This window comes from Trachinotus anak, unplaced genomic scaffold (genome assembly GCF_046630095.1).
Source record: "Trachinotus anak isolate AG129_WGS33_773 ecotype Australia unplaced genomic scaffold, CSIRO_AGI_Tana_v1 ptg000014l, whole genome shotgun sequence".
NCBI classification, from domain to species: domain Eukaryota; kingdom Metazoa; phylum Chordata; class Actinopteri; order Carangiformes; family Carangidae; genus Trachinotus; species Trachinotus anak.
The window spans coordinates 19,063,323-19,078,069 of record NW_027273865.1 but is presented as its reverse complement, the minus strand read 5'-3'; the positions used below and the strand labels follow the sequence as shown (position 1 = coordinate 19,078,069).

The following is a 14,747-nucleotide window of genomic DNA, read 5'->3' as shown; positions in this document are numbered from 1 at the left end:
AATTTACTGATCGTAGTGATATTCGCTGCTATTAATTAATAAATATCTAAAATAAATATTAACCGTTAGCACGACAGGCCATGAGCGGACACTCCGGAGGAAGTGACTCATCTTGACAGCCGATCTTTGGTAAAAAAAAAACACACTGGTTGTTGACATGATGAATAAGTGACAGCCTCATCAGCCAATCAGCAAACCGATAAGGCATAGCAACACTGGGCTTATTGGTCGAAGATAGAAGCGAGAAACCAATAATGTCAAAGGAATCTAATATTTTCCACTGAAGCTCTGCAAAGAAAACAAGCTACCTGTGAGAGTAGTTTTATTAAACAGCTTGAAACAGGTGAAAAAAACGCTGAGACCTCGTCTATTCTAGTACAAGTGAGCAGAAAAAATGTCTTTGCGGATGATTTTCTTGTATCAAAACATGTCCAGCTTCATTAAACCTCTCTGATGCAGGGACAACTTCTTAAATCCCTCCAGGCTACAGCGCCACCTCCTGTCAGTCTGCTGATGGGTACCAAATATTTGTCTATATAAACTATCAAATTTATGTTGTTCAACATTATAAAGGTGTTAAAGTCTACAATAGGTACATACCACTTAGCTGAGATTTTTTTTTATTGATATTGATAAAAATGCAGTTATTCAATAACTGCATACACCATGTGGGATAAGGCATTTTGACAGACACAAGCGGCCAGGTCCCACACACCGAATCTGTCAAACTCACAACATATTCAAACATAACAGTTTATCAGATATTCATTTGAGCATGCAAAAGAAATGTTCACTCAGAACTGCACAGGTAATGTAATCGAAATATTTTAGAGTATATTCAATAATGTAAGATCTGTAATATGATTGGTAGATCACAAGCCTTTCTCCCAAACACTGATGGTTTTAGATGTTACAGGTGTTTTTTCAGATTTACACCTGTGCAGATTCCACTAAGACATAATGTCAAACACCAAACTTAAGTAATTAAAACTGCAATACTGTTTTGACTGCTAAATACCAAACAATATACAGTACATTCAACCAACTACATTCAATACGGACCCTCACTGTGTGGTCACAAGTTTGAAAAAGAAATGTCAGTGGTATGATAATCCTAAAAATCTTAACACATTCAAACTTTGAAACCCACTGTGAGGTATTGCTAGTTAATCACTGTCTTAAATAAATTTCTATTTCAAATCACTGAAATAACACATTCGATCAACGATGTCTCAGTGCCTCTGCTGTGTTCCCAGTACACTTTAAAGCCCATATATTTAAAGTGGTCATATTTCTTAACTAGGAAGTCCAACGCTGTTGACAATCACATTAACACAGGTGAAAAGGTACAACTTATTGCTAAAATAAGCAAGGTGAAGTTCCTCATTTTGTGCAAAATTTCTCTCTCTGATTCATTAATGGACAAGTGATACCTGATTCAGAGAAAACTCTAGAGACTAAACAACTACACATAAACACACAACTATGTAGCAATGCACTGTCTCTAAAAACAACGTAATACAGAACAATCCACCGTTCTATTGAATTTGACTGTGCTTAAACTCATTGTAAATATGGAGCAGTAGCGATTCTGACCTCTCACCGTACTCACACCATTGATTTGATACTGAACCTCATCGGACCTGAGGACTTGTGTCTGCATCCTATTATTTATGATAGCTTTTCTCTGCATCTGACACATAAAAAATATCTCACAACTGCTTAAATGTATGTATTAGTGCATCTGCTAAGTGACAGTCAGATTGTAAAAAAAAAAAAAAAAAACACCACAAAACATGAAGCAGCTGGCAATTTAACATTACAACATCAAGTTGTACCTGCTGGTGTTCTTACTAGCACAATACACGATGCAGTAATATGCAAACTGTCATGTACTTGATGGCTGTAGAAAAACAAAATAAAATAAAGGAGATAACAATACATAGCAGGTACAGCATGTGTCCTTTCAGTGTATTTTATGCGACTGAAAACACAAAAGTCTGTGTTACCAGAACAACAACTGATTCCCCATACAAGTGCAGGATGCAGAACATGATGGAGATCCCTACTGACTGTAAAACAGTGTGAGAGTAGTAACCCTGCTGGAATGCGTGCAGTAAAAGTCGGTTCGTGTTGTAGGGGGCTGGTTTGGCAGGTCAGTCAGGTTGAAGGATAATCACTGGTGGTGGTGGTGGTGGTGGTGGGGGGGTGAGGTAGATTTTGGCAGGTCACTGGAGCTTAGAAATGCCATTCCTGTCCATGAAGTCTTTAAGCTTGGTGGGAAAATCTGTCATAACTCCCGTGGCTCCCAAGTCAAATGCCCTCTGGAAGTCCTCCTCGTCATTCAGCACCCATATGTACACCTGAAACCAGACGCAGGACTCGTACAGTTAAAACGCGCACTACACAGAGTGGTGGGAGTCACACCAGGTTCAAGAATGCCTCTGTACTCTTAACAGTAGTGTTAGTGGCCACTCTGGCCTATTTTTGAACTTGTAAGAAACTCAGACATTTTCCCAGTAACTGCTTGTAACTACAGCACAACACGGCAGCCACAACAAACAGCTGTCAGCACATACAGGTTCACCATTGATATTTAATACTACAGGAAGTTTATTCTTGGAAGTAAAGATAATTCAGGGAAAGTGACTTAACCCTGACACAGTTCTGTATATATAACAGGTCTGGAGCTCTGAGTGAAAATAAAGAAACACTGAGATAAATTAACTTAATAGGGAAGTGGCCACTGATCATTATTATTTATTCCTAAAAACTGCATTTATCATTGTGCATCCATAATGAATAGAGTCATCTGTATGAGGAAGTTATTTGTGAGGACAATTACAGAAGGTACATAAAAGCAGTTTTACCTGTATTCCCCTGGCAGTGAGATGCTCAAACAGAGCTTTCCTCATCAGCAAACTAGAAGACAAAAATAAATGCTCATCTGCAGGGAGAAACTACAAGTATAGCAAAGGTAGAGCAAAGTTTGGTTGTAGAATTGTAAAGGTTTTGCACTAATCATGGTCACACGGTAATGTACAGTATACAGTGTGTATACAGTGTCCACAGTCAACTCAATATCAGCACTTTTCAAAAATAAAAAAGAGTAGACACAAATAAAATGCAAAATACAAGTTGAAGTGATGAAAAAGTTGTTAGTTATCAGTTATTCAGGTATACAAGTTTAAAACTATTATTTTATAAACATCAAACAGATTGAGCCACTCTGAAATTAAAATAAAGACAGAAGAGTGACCTACGTGTCTGCCAGCCAGGTGATGAACCGCTGACTCCTTGTTAATCTGTTAGGATCCTTGAGTCTGCAGAATCACAGAGAAATACAAAATAGGTCAACAGTCAGAAAAGGCACTGGTGTGGTTGCTACATTCAGACTTGACAAAAAGTTTTGGTGTGAAATGTTTTCTGCATTACAGGTTATGTGACTTGTAAAATAACATACAGCTAAAATTAGTCAAACAGCTGAATAAAACAAGTTCAAGTCTGAAATGGGACTGAACTGACTGCTTGAAATTCATTCTAGGAAGCAAAGGAAATCATTAACTAAAGTGGATATAAATGAGACTGGAAGAAAATGTACACAGCGACTGTCACACAACAATTCCCGATCACATAATAACTTGTCGAGCACGTCAAATTGAGATTCAGATTGTTTGTTCATGTGCATACAATAACCATGTCACCGTGTTTGAGTTGCAAATAACGTAAACACTGTAGAAAAACAGAATTGTAATAATGGAAATCACTTAATCCTTAGTGAATGTTCAGCATGTATAATCTGCTCTGTGACCTCAATCCTTATGATCCACTAACACATGCCCTCCATGCAAAGGGTGTGAAAGTTTCTTTTAATGACTTAATTAGTGAGTGAGATCATCTTTCGCACAGCATTGCATCCAAGATAACAGAGACAGAGCGGACACACTGCAAAAAGTCCAACAGTGGGTACATTGAACCAGAACAACATGTACCTTGTGACATTTTTAAAACCATTTAATTAAAGAAAACAAAGTAAATATCATGTATGTAACTCTCAACATCCACTTTAATATCAATATCAAGCCAGAGTTGTGACTTTAGGAAGAAATAACCTATTGACAAACAATTCTTAGCACAAGGTCCACTTGCTGGAAAACTTCCAGAGCTTTCAACCACATCTTGTGGTTCTTCATTGGCATATAGAGCTGGCTCATATAGTTACGTACAGAACTTCAGTCCCTCCTGTCTCTGTTCAAGGTTTGTCTGGCATTTGTCTGTGATGATGTGTCTTATCTGCTGATGAAGGCCACAAAACGTAGCCAAAAGGTCTGATAACCAGTAAGCAGACCTTGAGCTACTATTTTTTTTGTCAATGAACTAGTTCCAACTGTCATAATGAATTTCTAAACTCAATTTCACATGTTGTTCACACAAGATCAAACTTTAGCATTAAGAGAACAATTTTGTGTAGTGTTGCTGCTGTATCTTACTGACAAACTACAACTGTAAGGGACTTGTCTCAGAAATATCTTGGTTTCGGGTCTCTGTGGTTATCTCTTTTTGTTTTTTGTTTTGTTTTTTTGTCTAGTCACTCTGTGTCTCATTATAGTGGTTTTTACTCTTTTTTTGTGTTTTTTTTTTTTTATCGTTATGTGTAAACTTACTTGGTGATAATGGAGGGCATGGGGATCTCAAGGAACTGCTCCTTCAGGGGAACAAAAGGCAGAAGACCAGTGTAGAAGAGGCCCAGTAACTGCAATACTCTGGGAAAGCTGAACAACACTGGGATTCGTGGGTTCTGCAAAACACAAACATACAACCAGGATTCAGGCTCAGTTCCCTTGCAGTATAGGAGAGATAGCACTCATTTTCTGTCTTACAGCACTTTATACATCCAACTATAACGCCCGCTCAGTGAAAAGAATATTCACTTGATATTCACTTGATTAACTTCTTGAAATGATTGGACCAAATGTGAATTTAACATAAAAAATACTGACAGTCTGCAAGTAGGTAACAACAAAAAAATTAAAGAGCTCTTCATCCAAAAGTCATATGAAAGTACCTCTCTGTAACACTTCTTGACAATCTGGTTGCTGGCGTTGCCCCACACAGTTAGATGTTCTCTGTTGTACTTCACTACCAGCTCGGACACCTGCAAGGATTCAAAAGTCGTTATTACAGTCAATAAAATACATGTTACACCGGTGAAATTTTATGTTGCCATTCTACGTTGCTTATTGCCAAATGATTTTTGACACTGAGATCTGACCTACTGTTTGTCACATAATCCTTCAAATTACAACGCACAGTTACAAGAGAGAAACAATGAAGTAACCAGTAGGACATGCAAGTTATAAATTAAAAATCTGTGAACGGCAACTGCTGTGAAATGTATATGGCATGGGATATTGGCAAACAAATAAAAAGAGAAAAACAAGAGAACTGACAAGAGGGTTAAAGTACCAAAAGAAAAAGGAACACACAGACACAAACATACACAAACCTTCTTGATGAGTGTGTCATTGTTGACCTTGATGTCAATGTTGACAGGGGTATTAGGGAAGGCATCAAAAACGTCCCTGAGGAGTGGGATGCGTTTGTCCTCCCCGCCTTCACAGAAACACTCTGCACAGACAAGGACAAGTCAAAAACACAGCCGGCTTCAGATTAAAGTGAACATATTTTAAGTGTGGTTTTCTGTACAACAGTCTGTAAACTAAAACTTTATTATTATCTGTTAAAAGTCAAATGTCATATATCATTGTGATTTTAAATTCCTTTGCAGATGAACTGACCCTTTTGTGCAACATAAACTTTAAATATATTTGTTCCAACACACAAACATCCATCACATGTACATGTGCATGTGCATGTAGCTGAGCACTCTGGGGAACACACTGACTGCTGATGTTGCTGACAACACATCTGTATGTGGGCTATGTTAGCTTTGTAGTAATTACACCTATCATGGGTATGTGATGCTCACCCCTTTGAAAAGTTACCCCCAGCTTGCAGAGGTATGGAGGTAGCTCCTGCAAAGAGCACACAGCACACAGGTTAACAGACAAGAGCTACAGCCTGTAGTCCAAGCCTGTACGGTCAGGGCAGGTGCAGACGTTCATGGTAATGATGGTCAATATTAAAGAGACAGGAACCCAGCAGGGACAAATAGCAAAGCAAGATTCATGTGAAGAACTTTGTGTGTCTCTGTACTACAAGTCCAAAGATCACTAAAATCTTCAGTTCCACAAATATCATTTTGGTATTGAATTAGTGGCATCTATCAGTATCATTATCAGTATTTCCACTGATGTCACATTCAACTTTTAGTTGTGATCTTTGACCTTCAAACAGACTGGGTGGACTTTGTAAGGCCTCTTTTTTTTCATTGCGCATTATAAATGAAGACCAGGGGTCAGCTATTAGGTTCAACCATGGACCTGTTTTTTCAGCATTGTTCAGTGGAGAGGGCAGCCTAGTTTTACAAGCAGCGGAGATCTACTCATCCACTGTGTGTTGTATGTGTTTAATTTGTTGCAGTATTTTATCACATTTACATTTGCTTTGGTATTGTATTTGAATGCAGATGTCATTTCTCCATTAGTAAGTGAGGGCGCCCAGAGCTACAGCAGTATTTGTACTGCTCATTTGGCAAAACATGACTCAAGAATGACAGTGGCCTGTATCATGAATGGTCAAATAAATTTCTGTTAGACGGCCACTTCTTTGTGTTTGGGATTGCCCATCACTGGGCAAATAGATAATCAAAGTTGTGTATGACAGAAAAGAACAGAGATCCCAACCAACAACTGACTGACCAAGAATTTCTGCTGGATCTGCTTTTTTTTTTTTTTTCTAAATCAGGCAAAAGTTCATCATGTGACATAATCAGGTGACTTTGTGTGGACTTCACCTGATCAACTCACATGCTAGTCTAGTCTCGCTAAGACTCAAGTTCTCAATTTCAAATTCTCAATTTCAAGTTTCAAGTTTTTAACCATTACTACTATAACTAACTCGATATTTGTGGACCTGTGTCTTTTACATGTTATGCAGAAAGCAAATTAAACTACTACCAATAAATTGTCTAACTGATTAATACTCATTAACATTTTCCTTTTTGCAGGTGCCTTGAAAAAGGAAAATGGACAGCTAAACAATTCATAGAGCTTGAAGGGAGACTGGAAAATAATAAAAAGGTATTTATTTCTCTGTCAGATATGGAAATGAAATAACTAAAGAGACGTTTCAGAGCAGTAACTCACCGCATAGGCCATGTCGGAGATTTGGGCATTGATGCCAGTGGCCCTCTTCATGTTGGCATCATGTGAAACCACAACCTCTTCATCTTTCGTCAGGTGGCAGTCCAACTCCAGCATGTCTGTGCCGAGATCCACAGCACTGCATGAACCAACACGCAGGACACACACAGTATTTATCACAATACCTGGAAGACTCCATTGACTTTTATCATCAGTCTCACCACTGTCGTCACTGAGATCATAAAAAAAAAATCATAAACCAGTCAACTTCACACTCCATTAATAAATCAATCAAAAATAACAGCAGTAACTCTTCGAAGCCTCTGACAAACAAGTTTAAACAGACTGACAAACAAAACAGACAGTAGTCACAAACTGAACACTACCAAGAGCAGATGACACAAGCTGCCCACAATCACAAGTACAAGCACCAGATATGCTTCACTGACACATGCAGAAAACAAACAAACAGTTGCATCATTATGACTAAGGCTTCTACTCACTGCTTAAAAGCTGCCATGGTGTTTTCCAGGTTTTCGCCTGCTCCTGTAATGCAAAAAGTAAAGACTAAGTGTAGGACAGTGTTTTCGTTATATCTGCCCTACTGTGGGAACCACACCTGGAACACTGCCATCACTGCTAGGAAAAGATAAACAGAGACAGCCATGATCTTCTGGTGGGCCTGTGCTCACATTTTATTTACGCTTTCCATAGGTATGAACCTTTGTAGCTTTACATACTGTATATGTAACTTTATTTAATTTTTAATTTTTAGTTTATTCACTTTTGCTTCCCAGTGTGAAGCAAAAGTGGTCAAAGTGGCTGACTGAGTAAATGAAATGAACTACCAACAATTACACATTGCTTATTTTCACAACTCTGGCACAAGTGTCCAACTATGCTGATGTTGATAGTGTATTCAGACAGAAACATTTTAAAACTGTAGCATCTTGTATCATCTTCATATATGCAATCACTTTCTGCACAATAAATACACTAACTACTAAAAAACTGTTAATAACTGGGGATAAATTGTCATGCACCCTTTTCCTTGAGGAGGAAAAATCAAACCTGATATATACTGAAATCTGAATGAGTGCCACTGACTCACCTCCACGGTGGGAAATGTGTCTGCTGAGGAAAGTCTCTCGCTTCCTCCGGTGCAAAAGTGTTGGGCATTTCAGCAGCAGGGCAGAGGTGAGCACGTAGCCCGTTACCGTCGACAGGACGTACACAGCAGCACACATCTCCTATCAGTTTGCTGCAAAACAAACACAACCCAGTTAACATATACAGTGAAGCAGGATTTCAGTAGTCTCATAGGCTGTATCGTGCTTTGTCCAGACAGAGAAATATTGAGCAGAGCCTGGAAAACAACAGGACCAGCAAGAGCAGAACTTCCACTAATAAGTATTTTCCAGTTGATTAATGACTGAATAATTTTTTTTATATGATTAATGGCCAAATTGAAGACATAAAGCTCCTTATTTAGCCTGACCTACAATTAAACCCCCAAAATAGGACTACAACGTTCATTAATTAATTTGATGATTATTCTCTCATAGTTATTACCTGATTCATCATTTGGTCCATAAAATGTAAGAATATAATGACAAATGCCTACCAGGGTTTCGAGGTTGACAAGTTGACATATTAAAACTTTATTTTTGCTGTAAAAAAAACGACTTAAGAATTAAGTGATAATCAAAGTTGTTGCCGATTAATGGTATGTTTAATGATTAATCAAGTAATCGTTTCAACTGCACTCGGTAAATGTGGACTGACTGACTATGAAGGCTTATTTACCTTGCGTCAACATTGTAATCAAATAACATTGTGGCAAATAGATCATACAAATTTGTGCCTTCTAAGTAATAGATGAGAGGACGTTTTTATCACTGTGATTTCCAGACCGGCATTTATTAATGAATTTGCCAGTACACAGTTATGCTCTTTCATGAAAGACTAGCACTAAACAGAAAATAATGCTGCCATGGAAGGGGCCAGACAGACACTGCACATTTTTCCTGTTCTAAGAATGAAAGCAGAAATATTAAACTTCAGCTGTTATGTCGCAGTGTCACTCTGCCTACTGTTTCTCACTGAGCTTTCATTGAGAAGCGGTTTACATTCAGATGATATATCAAAAAACCTTCAAATATATTTTCTCCCTAACAAACACGCCGTTACAACAACTGTTAAATATCAATAGCGCTGTTACCGTACTAGCTAGATTAAGCTAACGTTAGCTGAGCTGGGGTCGAATTTACAAGATGAAATCTTACCTTTGTCATCAAATGTTTTCTTTGTCCTTTTGTTTTGATTGGTCTAGATTGTTCCGGAATAATTTAGTTAGTGTCCAGGAACCTGTGCAGAACGCTACTCTGCATTAAGTATATTTACATTGGATGAACTGGCCTCTCCCCCAGACCGCAGCTGTATCTGAAACCTCTAAACATAACCGCTGTCAGCTGGATGCGCATGCGCCGGCCTGAATGTCAGTGGCACTTCCGCTCGAGTATTTCAGAATAAAACCGGCAACCCGAGCTCTTACATCCATGGCTCTAGTAGTCAACAGTAAAAATACAGTTGAAATGACAAATTGTCTATTCGAGACCAGTGTATAAAAATAGCAACATATGTTCACATACACAAATAATCAAATGTAGATATATAATGAGTGGGGAAACACAGCAAATGCAAATACCTCCTCACAGAGCACACGGGGTCACTAAATGGTCACCAGATATCAACCCAACTGAACACTTATGGGAGGTTTTTGACCGACATGCTAGACAGGCCAGCAAATATTTAAGATTATCTTTTAAATTTAATTAGTGGAACTATACAGTAACAAAACACTCCCCTGACTGGCTGCTGACAGTCTATTATGTATAGGTTTGCATCTAAAAAGAACAGATTGCAGTTTCAAAACAAACAATTAAAATTAATCTTTTTTTCTAAAGTTATTGTTTCCACCAATTTGTCATGTGTGTGATGGAATAACAACAGTCAAAATATCTCTCCGCGACTCTTGTCTCATTTGTAAAGTGAGTTGGTTACTGATTTAGTCCACCAGATGTCGGCAATGTGCTGTGTGACAAACAAAATGTGCTGAAAGGTAGAATTTGCACAAATGCAGCACCTAGCTTACAGGGAGCTCTGTGAACTCATGTGAACCATGGCAAAGGTAAAATTGTACACCTCTGGTCTTTGCATTGTATTTAATATAGTCTACAATGACCTGTTGCTTTTAGCCCTGTAAGCAATAACTGAACAATGTGGTAACCAGAGAATTTCCACAGAACAATGTCCAAGTGAAAATCTTGCACATGTGTACCAGTCAAAGTCAAAGTTCACGAAATGCAATAAACCATCCATGGAGATTTGATACACACCCTGACAAGTAATTCTTCAACATGGCATTTCTTGTTGGTTAAACGATTAGAACTCAGTGCTGGGTTTTATTTTAAGTAGGCCAGGGTTTGTGCTCAGTAAAATTAAGTGAGAGGTAAAGTGTTGGAAAAATGCCTCAAGATTTAAAAGACGTTCTGGAGGAGTGGAAAGGGCTGGAGGACGAATATCAACAACTGCAGGTAAGAAACAAACCAAACAAAGCTGAAAGTATCAGGGTGTTCACATAAAGCAGTTGGATCAGTCTTATGCTTAACATACTGTTTGCTTGCTGTTGTGTAACTCAAACCATATGACGAAGTGCTTTTAATACGCAGCAATCAAACCTCCTAAAACTGACATGTATCTAATGCTTGGTTTAATCTCAAATATTTTAGTTATGCTCCAGATTATAATCAACCATGTACATTTTCTTTGGTTATTGTCGCAAGCAACTGTTTTTGTACCATCCAGGAGACGCACAGAATGTACCTACAGAAACTGGATGAAATTTCCAAACTGCAAAAGAACTGCTCCTCCTCCATTTCTCGTCAGCGGAAAAGACTGAAGGAGATATCCCATCTAGTGAAAAAGTACACACACACACACACACACACACACACACAATTGCATGCACACACATTTATAGTTACATATAGAGATATTTACAGTATATCAGGTCACATACACTCATACACAAACATATACAGGGTGGAAGAAATGTTAACTGATATAGACAAAGTGGATCCTCCTCAGCTGGAATGAATCCATTCCATAAAGGTGTCATCTTGTGCCAATGATAAAAACTCGTCTTGTGCTCTTATGTCACCCATTAGGTGCAACAGTGGACCATCAGAAGAAGATGCTAAAAACATGAATGAGCTTAAAGAGAAAATCAAGACACGACCAAATGCTTTCTTTGAAATGGAAGCTTTTCTTCCCAAAAAAAATGGGTGACGACTTCTTTTTATTCACAAAATGAGTGCTCATACCACTGCTGGGGATAAAAATTCATAAAATCTGACTAATTACATTAATAATTACCTTTACCATACAAAGTTAAATAAGGGGAAATTAATATAATCATTTCATATTGCAGCCTATATCTCAGTCTGGTCCTTGGAAATGTGAATGTCACTCTTCTCAGCAAGCAGTCAAAGTAAGTAGTGATTATCAAAGGTACCACACAACCTGAATATCCACTTTTTATTTGCATGTTGTCTAATTAAAGTAAATTTTGCAGAATGTTTCCCTGGCTGATGAATTTCTGCCTGTTTCATTAGTTTTGAAAGGCTTTGTGCTCTATATGGAGTCCTGAATTTATCACATCTTTGTCAGATTTGCCTACAAAGATGAATATGAGAAGTTCAAGCTGTGCGCCACAGTCATCCTGCTATTGTTCTCCTTCATTTGCTATTTCTTTATGAGCTACAGGTATGCATCAGTATATCACACATCACAGCTGCTCCATACTTGTAAGTTGCAATGAGTTTATACATGGACACTAAATGTGCTGTATGTCTAAATTCAGTATTGTGTTATGCCCCCAATTTTAGATTCCTCGATGCAATCCTCAATTTCCTGCTGGTGTGGTACTATTGTACATTAACTATCAGAGAAAGCATCCTCATCACTAACGGCTCCAGGTCAGCCACTCTCTAAATTATATTTTTTCACTATCATATTTTATATATCATTTTATATGTACTGTGCATAACCCTCTGACCTTTCACTTGTCAATACTTGGGGCAGTTGTTGCGGCATTTTTTTTCCCAGCAAGTCAGTTCAGATAAATGTAAAAACAAACAGTCTAATATCAGATAAAACGTGTCCTGCCTCACAGAATCAAAGGCTGGTGGGTTTTTCATCACTACATCTCAGCTTTTTTGTCCGGTGTGATGCTGACATGGTGAGTAGAGGAAAATAAAAACCAAAATCACAAATGCAATGACACGAAACTATGAAACTCGGTTTTAAATACATTCAATTTCATATATGAATAAAATTTGAATACATACAATGTTAGCTAAATTTGACTTTTTTTCTTTGTAATAACGAACTTCCCCCCTTTCACAATTAAAAGGCCAGATGGGAACCTGTACAAGACATTCAGGAACCAGTTCCTTGCCTACTCCTTGTATCAAAGTAAGGTCAAATTACTTGTAAAACATTCATGGTTCAAACTTTTGAAGAATCAAACCAATGCCTGATTTATTATTTTAACTGGCACGTGCAGGTTTTGTTCAGTGTCTGCAGTGCTATTATCAGAGTGGATGTCTGTACAGACTACGAGCCCTGGGAGAAAGACACAACATGGATCTGACCGTGGGTGAGCTACACTGATACATGTCAAGGACTCAGAGAACAGATGCACTCATCTTATTATAACTGAATAGTTCATAAAAAGGTTTATGATTTCGAACCCCCACATCTGTGGCTCCTCACTGCTGTAATAAACAGACAGAGTGGAAAAAAAACACTTTAAACCTTTGTCTGTTTTCTTTTTTTTCAGAGGGATTTCAGTCATGGATGTGGAAAGGGCTGACGTTTCTTTTGCCCTTCCTCTTTTTTGGTCATGTGAGTACAGTCTGTGACATTGAGATGATGTGCAACTGAACTTGAGAAATTTCCTCTAATTCACTGCTTAGTTTGCATTTAAAAAAAACAAAAAAAAAAACTTTGCATTGTCATGGTTTAGATTGGATGACACACAAAAGATGTGGGAAAATGCTGATGTCATTCTACGCCTAATATTACCCTGGATATTTAGGAATGATTTGAGACAATGTTTAGATTTTTGGTGATCTGGATAATAGCTTAACCTTTAGCCTGTCTCTGTGTTCGCATCATTACATACTACTGTATATCAATTCACTCATGAACATAAAAAAACCTTAAGTTCTGATGGTTTGTCCTGTAGTTCTGGCAGCTCTTCAATGGCCTCTCTCTCTTCAGAATGGCTCAGCTCCCAGACTGTAAAGAATGGCAGGTCAGTGCTTTCACAGTCACTATGTTTTACTATTTCACCCTGTCACTGCTGAAATAACAGTTATCAACTCTTCTTATTAGCTCATACTATACATTTACATTACCAGAGAGGTTCTTATTTGTATAGGTAGAACAAAATCAGCCACATGGATTTGCATTCACATACTTGAAAGTAACTTCTCATTACTTCTGATATTACACTTACTATGTATTTTCTCTATTTTCCATGTGACGCCAGGTCTTGATGTGTGGTCTCTGCTTCCTTATTCTGTTCATGGGAAATTTCTTCACCACTCTTGCTGTGGTGCGTCAGAAGCTCAAGAGCAGGAACCAGAAACCAAAGAGTCTGTGATACAGAATAGTAAAATAAAGCATGCCTACAAAACGTTGTCTCACATGTTCCTTTCCGAAAGAAAGCTCATATCATCATTAACATTAGTTATTATATGTCTACAGGATATTACTACAAAACATGTACAGTATATCTATAAAAATGTGCTGTGATTAATCAATCACCATTAAAGGTTAAATTATGCACTACAATGCCTCTGTGTTCTTACCTTGTATAGTTAGGCTCTCATAGGAAAAAACAATGAATAAAAGCAACATCCAATTAAGTGTATAATTCTACAGACACACTAGTCTCTGTGAAGCTGTTTTTATTATGTCTGCATCTTTTGTGCTTGTCTATGCATGTCTTTTTAATTTGTTTTTGCCCTTTTATCCAGTAGAATTAAAGTTGTGGGTATAAATCCTGAGTTTCCCTGCAGCTATGCATAAAGTGCAGCTCGTTTTATCACAGTATCAGCCATGAGGGACATTTTACTACAGAAAGAGTACTTTTACTTTGCTACTTTAAGAACATTATTCTGAGAGTACTTATTGACTTCTTGAATGCAGGACTTTTACTTACTAATGGAGTATTTTGAAACTGTGGTTTTGTTACTTTTACCTAAGGTTGTGAGAACAGCTGAGCATGCAGGAAGAAGCCCCCCTCAGGTTGTTGTGCTATCTATGTGTCCTTAATGCCTTGAACATAAACAGCCTTTAAACTGTGGAGGACATGTCTGACTAGTCTGCCTTTCAGCCTGTCAGGGACAC

General features: G+C 37.9%; 2 protein-coding genes across 3 annotated transcripts in view; one reads left to right on the top strand and one right to left on the bottom strand.

Moving 5' to 3' along the window:
• LOC139632273 (transmembrane protein 120A-A-like) overlaps positions 1-14,284 on the top strand; it is a 34,737-nt gene extending 20,453 nt beyond the window's left edge. Inside the window, exons 3-14 of one of the 2 annotated variants that reach the window (XM_071497127.1) lie at positions 7,130-7,202; positions 11,133-11,251; positions 11,495-11,611; positions 11,758-11,817; positions 11,997-12,092; positions 12,215-12,304; positions 12,502-12,567; positions 12,742-12,803; positions 12,895-12,987; positions 13,171-13,235; positions 13,579-13,647; positions 13,885-14,284. In XM_071497127.1, coding sequence (XP_071353228.1) covers positions 11,145-11,251; positions 11,495-11,611; positions 11,758-11,817; positions 11,997-12,092; positions 12,215-12,304; positions 12,502-12,567; positions 12,742-12,803; positions 12,895-12,987; positions 13,171-13,235; positions 13,579-13,647; positions 13,885-13,998 — 939 coding nt within the window. In that variant the 5' untranslated portion in view covers positions 7,130-7,202; positions 11,133-11,144 and the 3' untranslated portion in view covers positions 13,999-14,284. Of the gene's footprint in view, positions 1-7,129; positions 7,203-10,616; positions 10,862-11,132; positions 11,252-11,494; positions 11,612-11,757; positions 11,818-11,996; positions 12,093-12,214; positions 12,305-12,501; positions 12,568-12,741; positions 12,804-12,894; positions 12,988-13,170; positions 13,236-13,578; positions 13,648-13,884 lie in introns of those variants that run through there. The other variant, XM_071497126.1, reaches the window with a different exon arrangement.
• gdpd1 (glycerophosphodiester phosphodiesterase domain containing 1) lies at positions 312-9,723 on the bottom strand. The gene is made up of 11 exons (XM_071497128.1): positions 9,551-9,723; positions 8,377-8,526; positions 7,769-7,811; positions 7,269-7,404; positions 5,990-6,035; positions 5,507-5,628; positions 5,066-5,155; positions 4,665-4,798; positions 3,264-3,323; positions 2,871-2,922; positions 312-2,363 (listed from the first exon to the last, which is right to left on the bottom strand). Exons 2-11 carry the CDS (start codon positions 8,510-8,512, stop codon positions 2,229-2,231), a joined length of 954 nt encoding a protein of 317 aa, XP_071353229.1. The 5' UTR covers positions 8,513-8,526; positions 9,551-9,723; the 3' UTR covers positions 312-2,228.
• Positions 14,285-14,747: the final 463 nt, after the last annotated feature.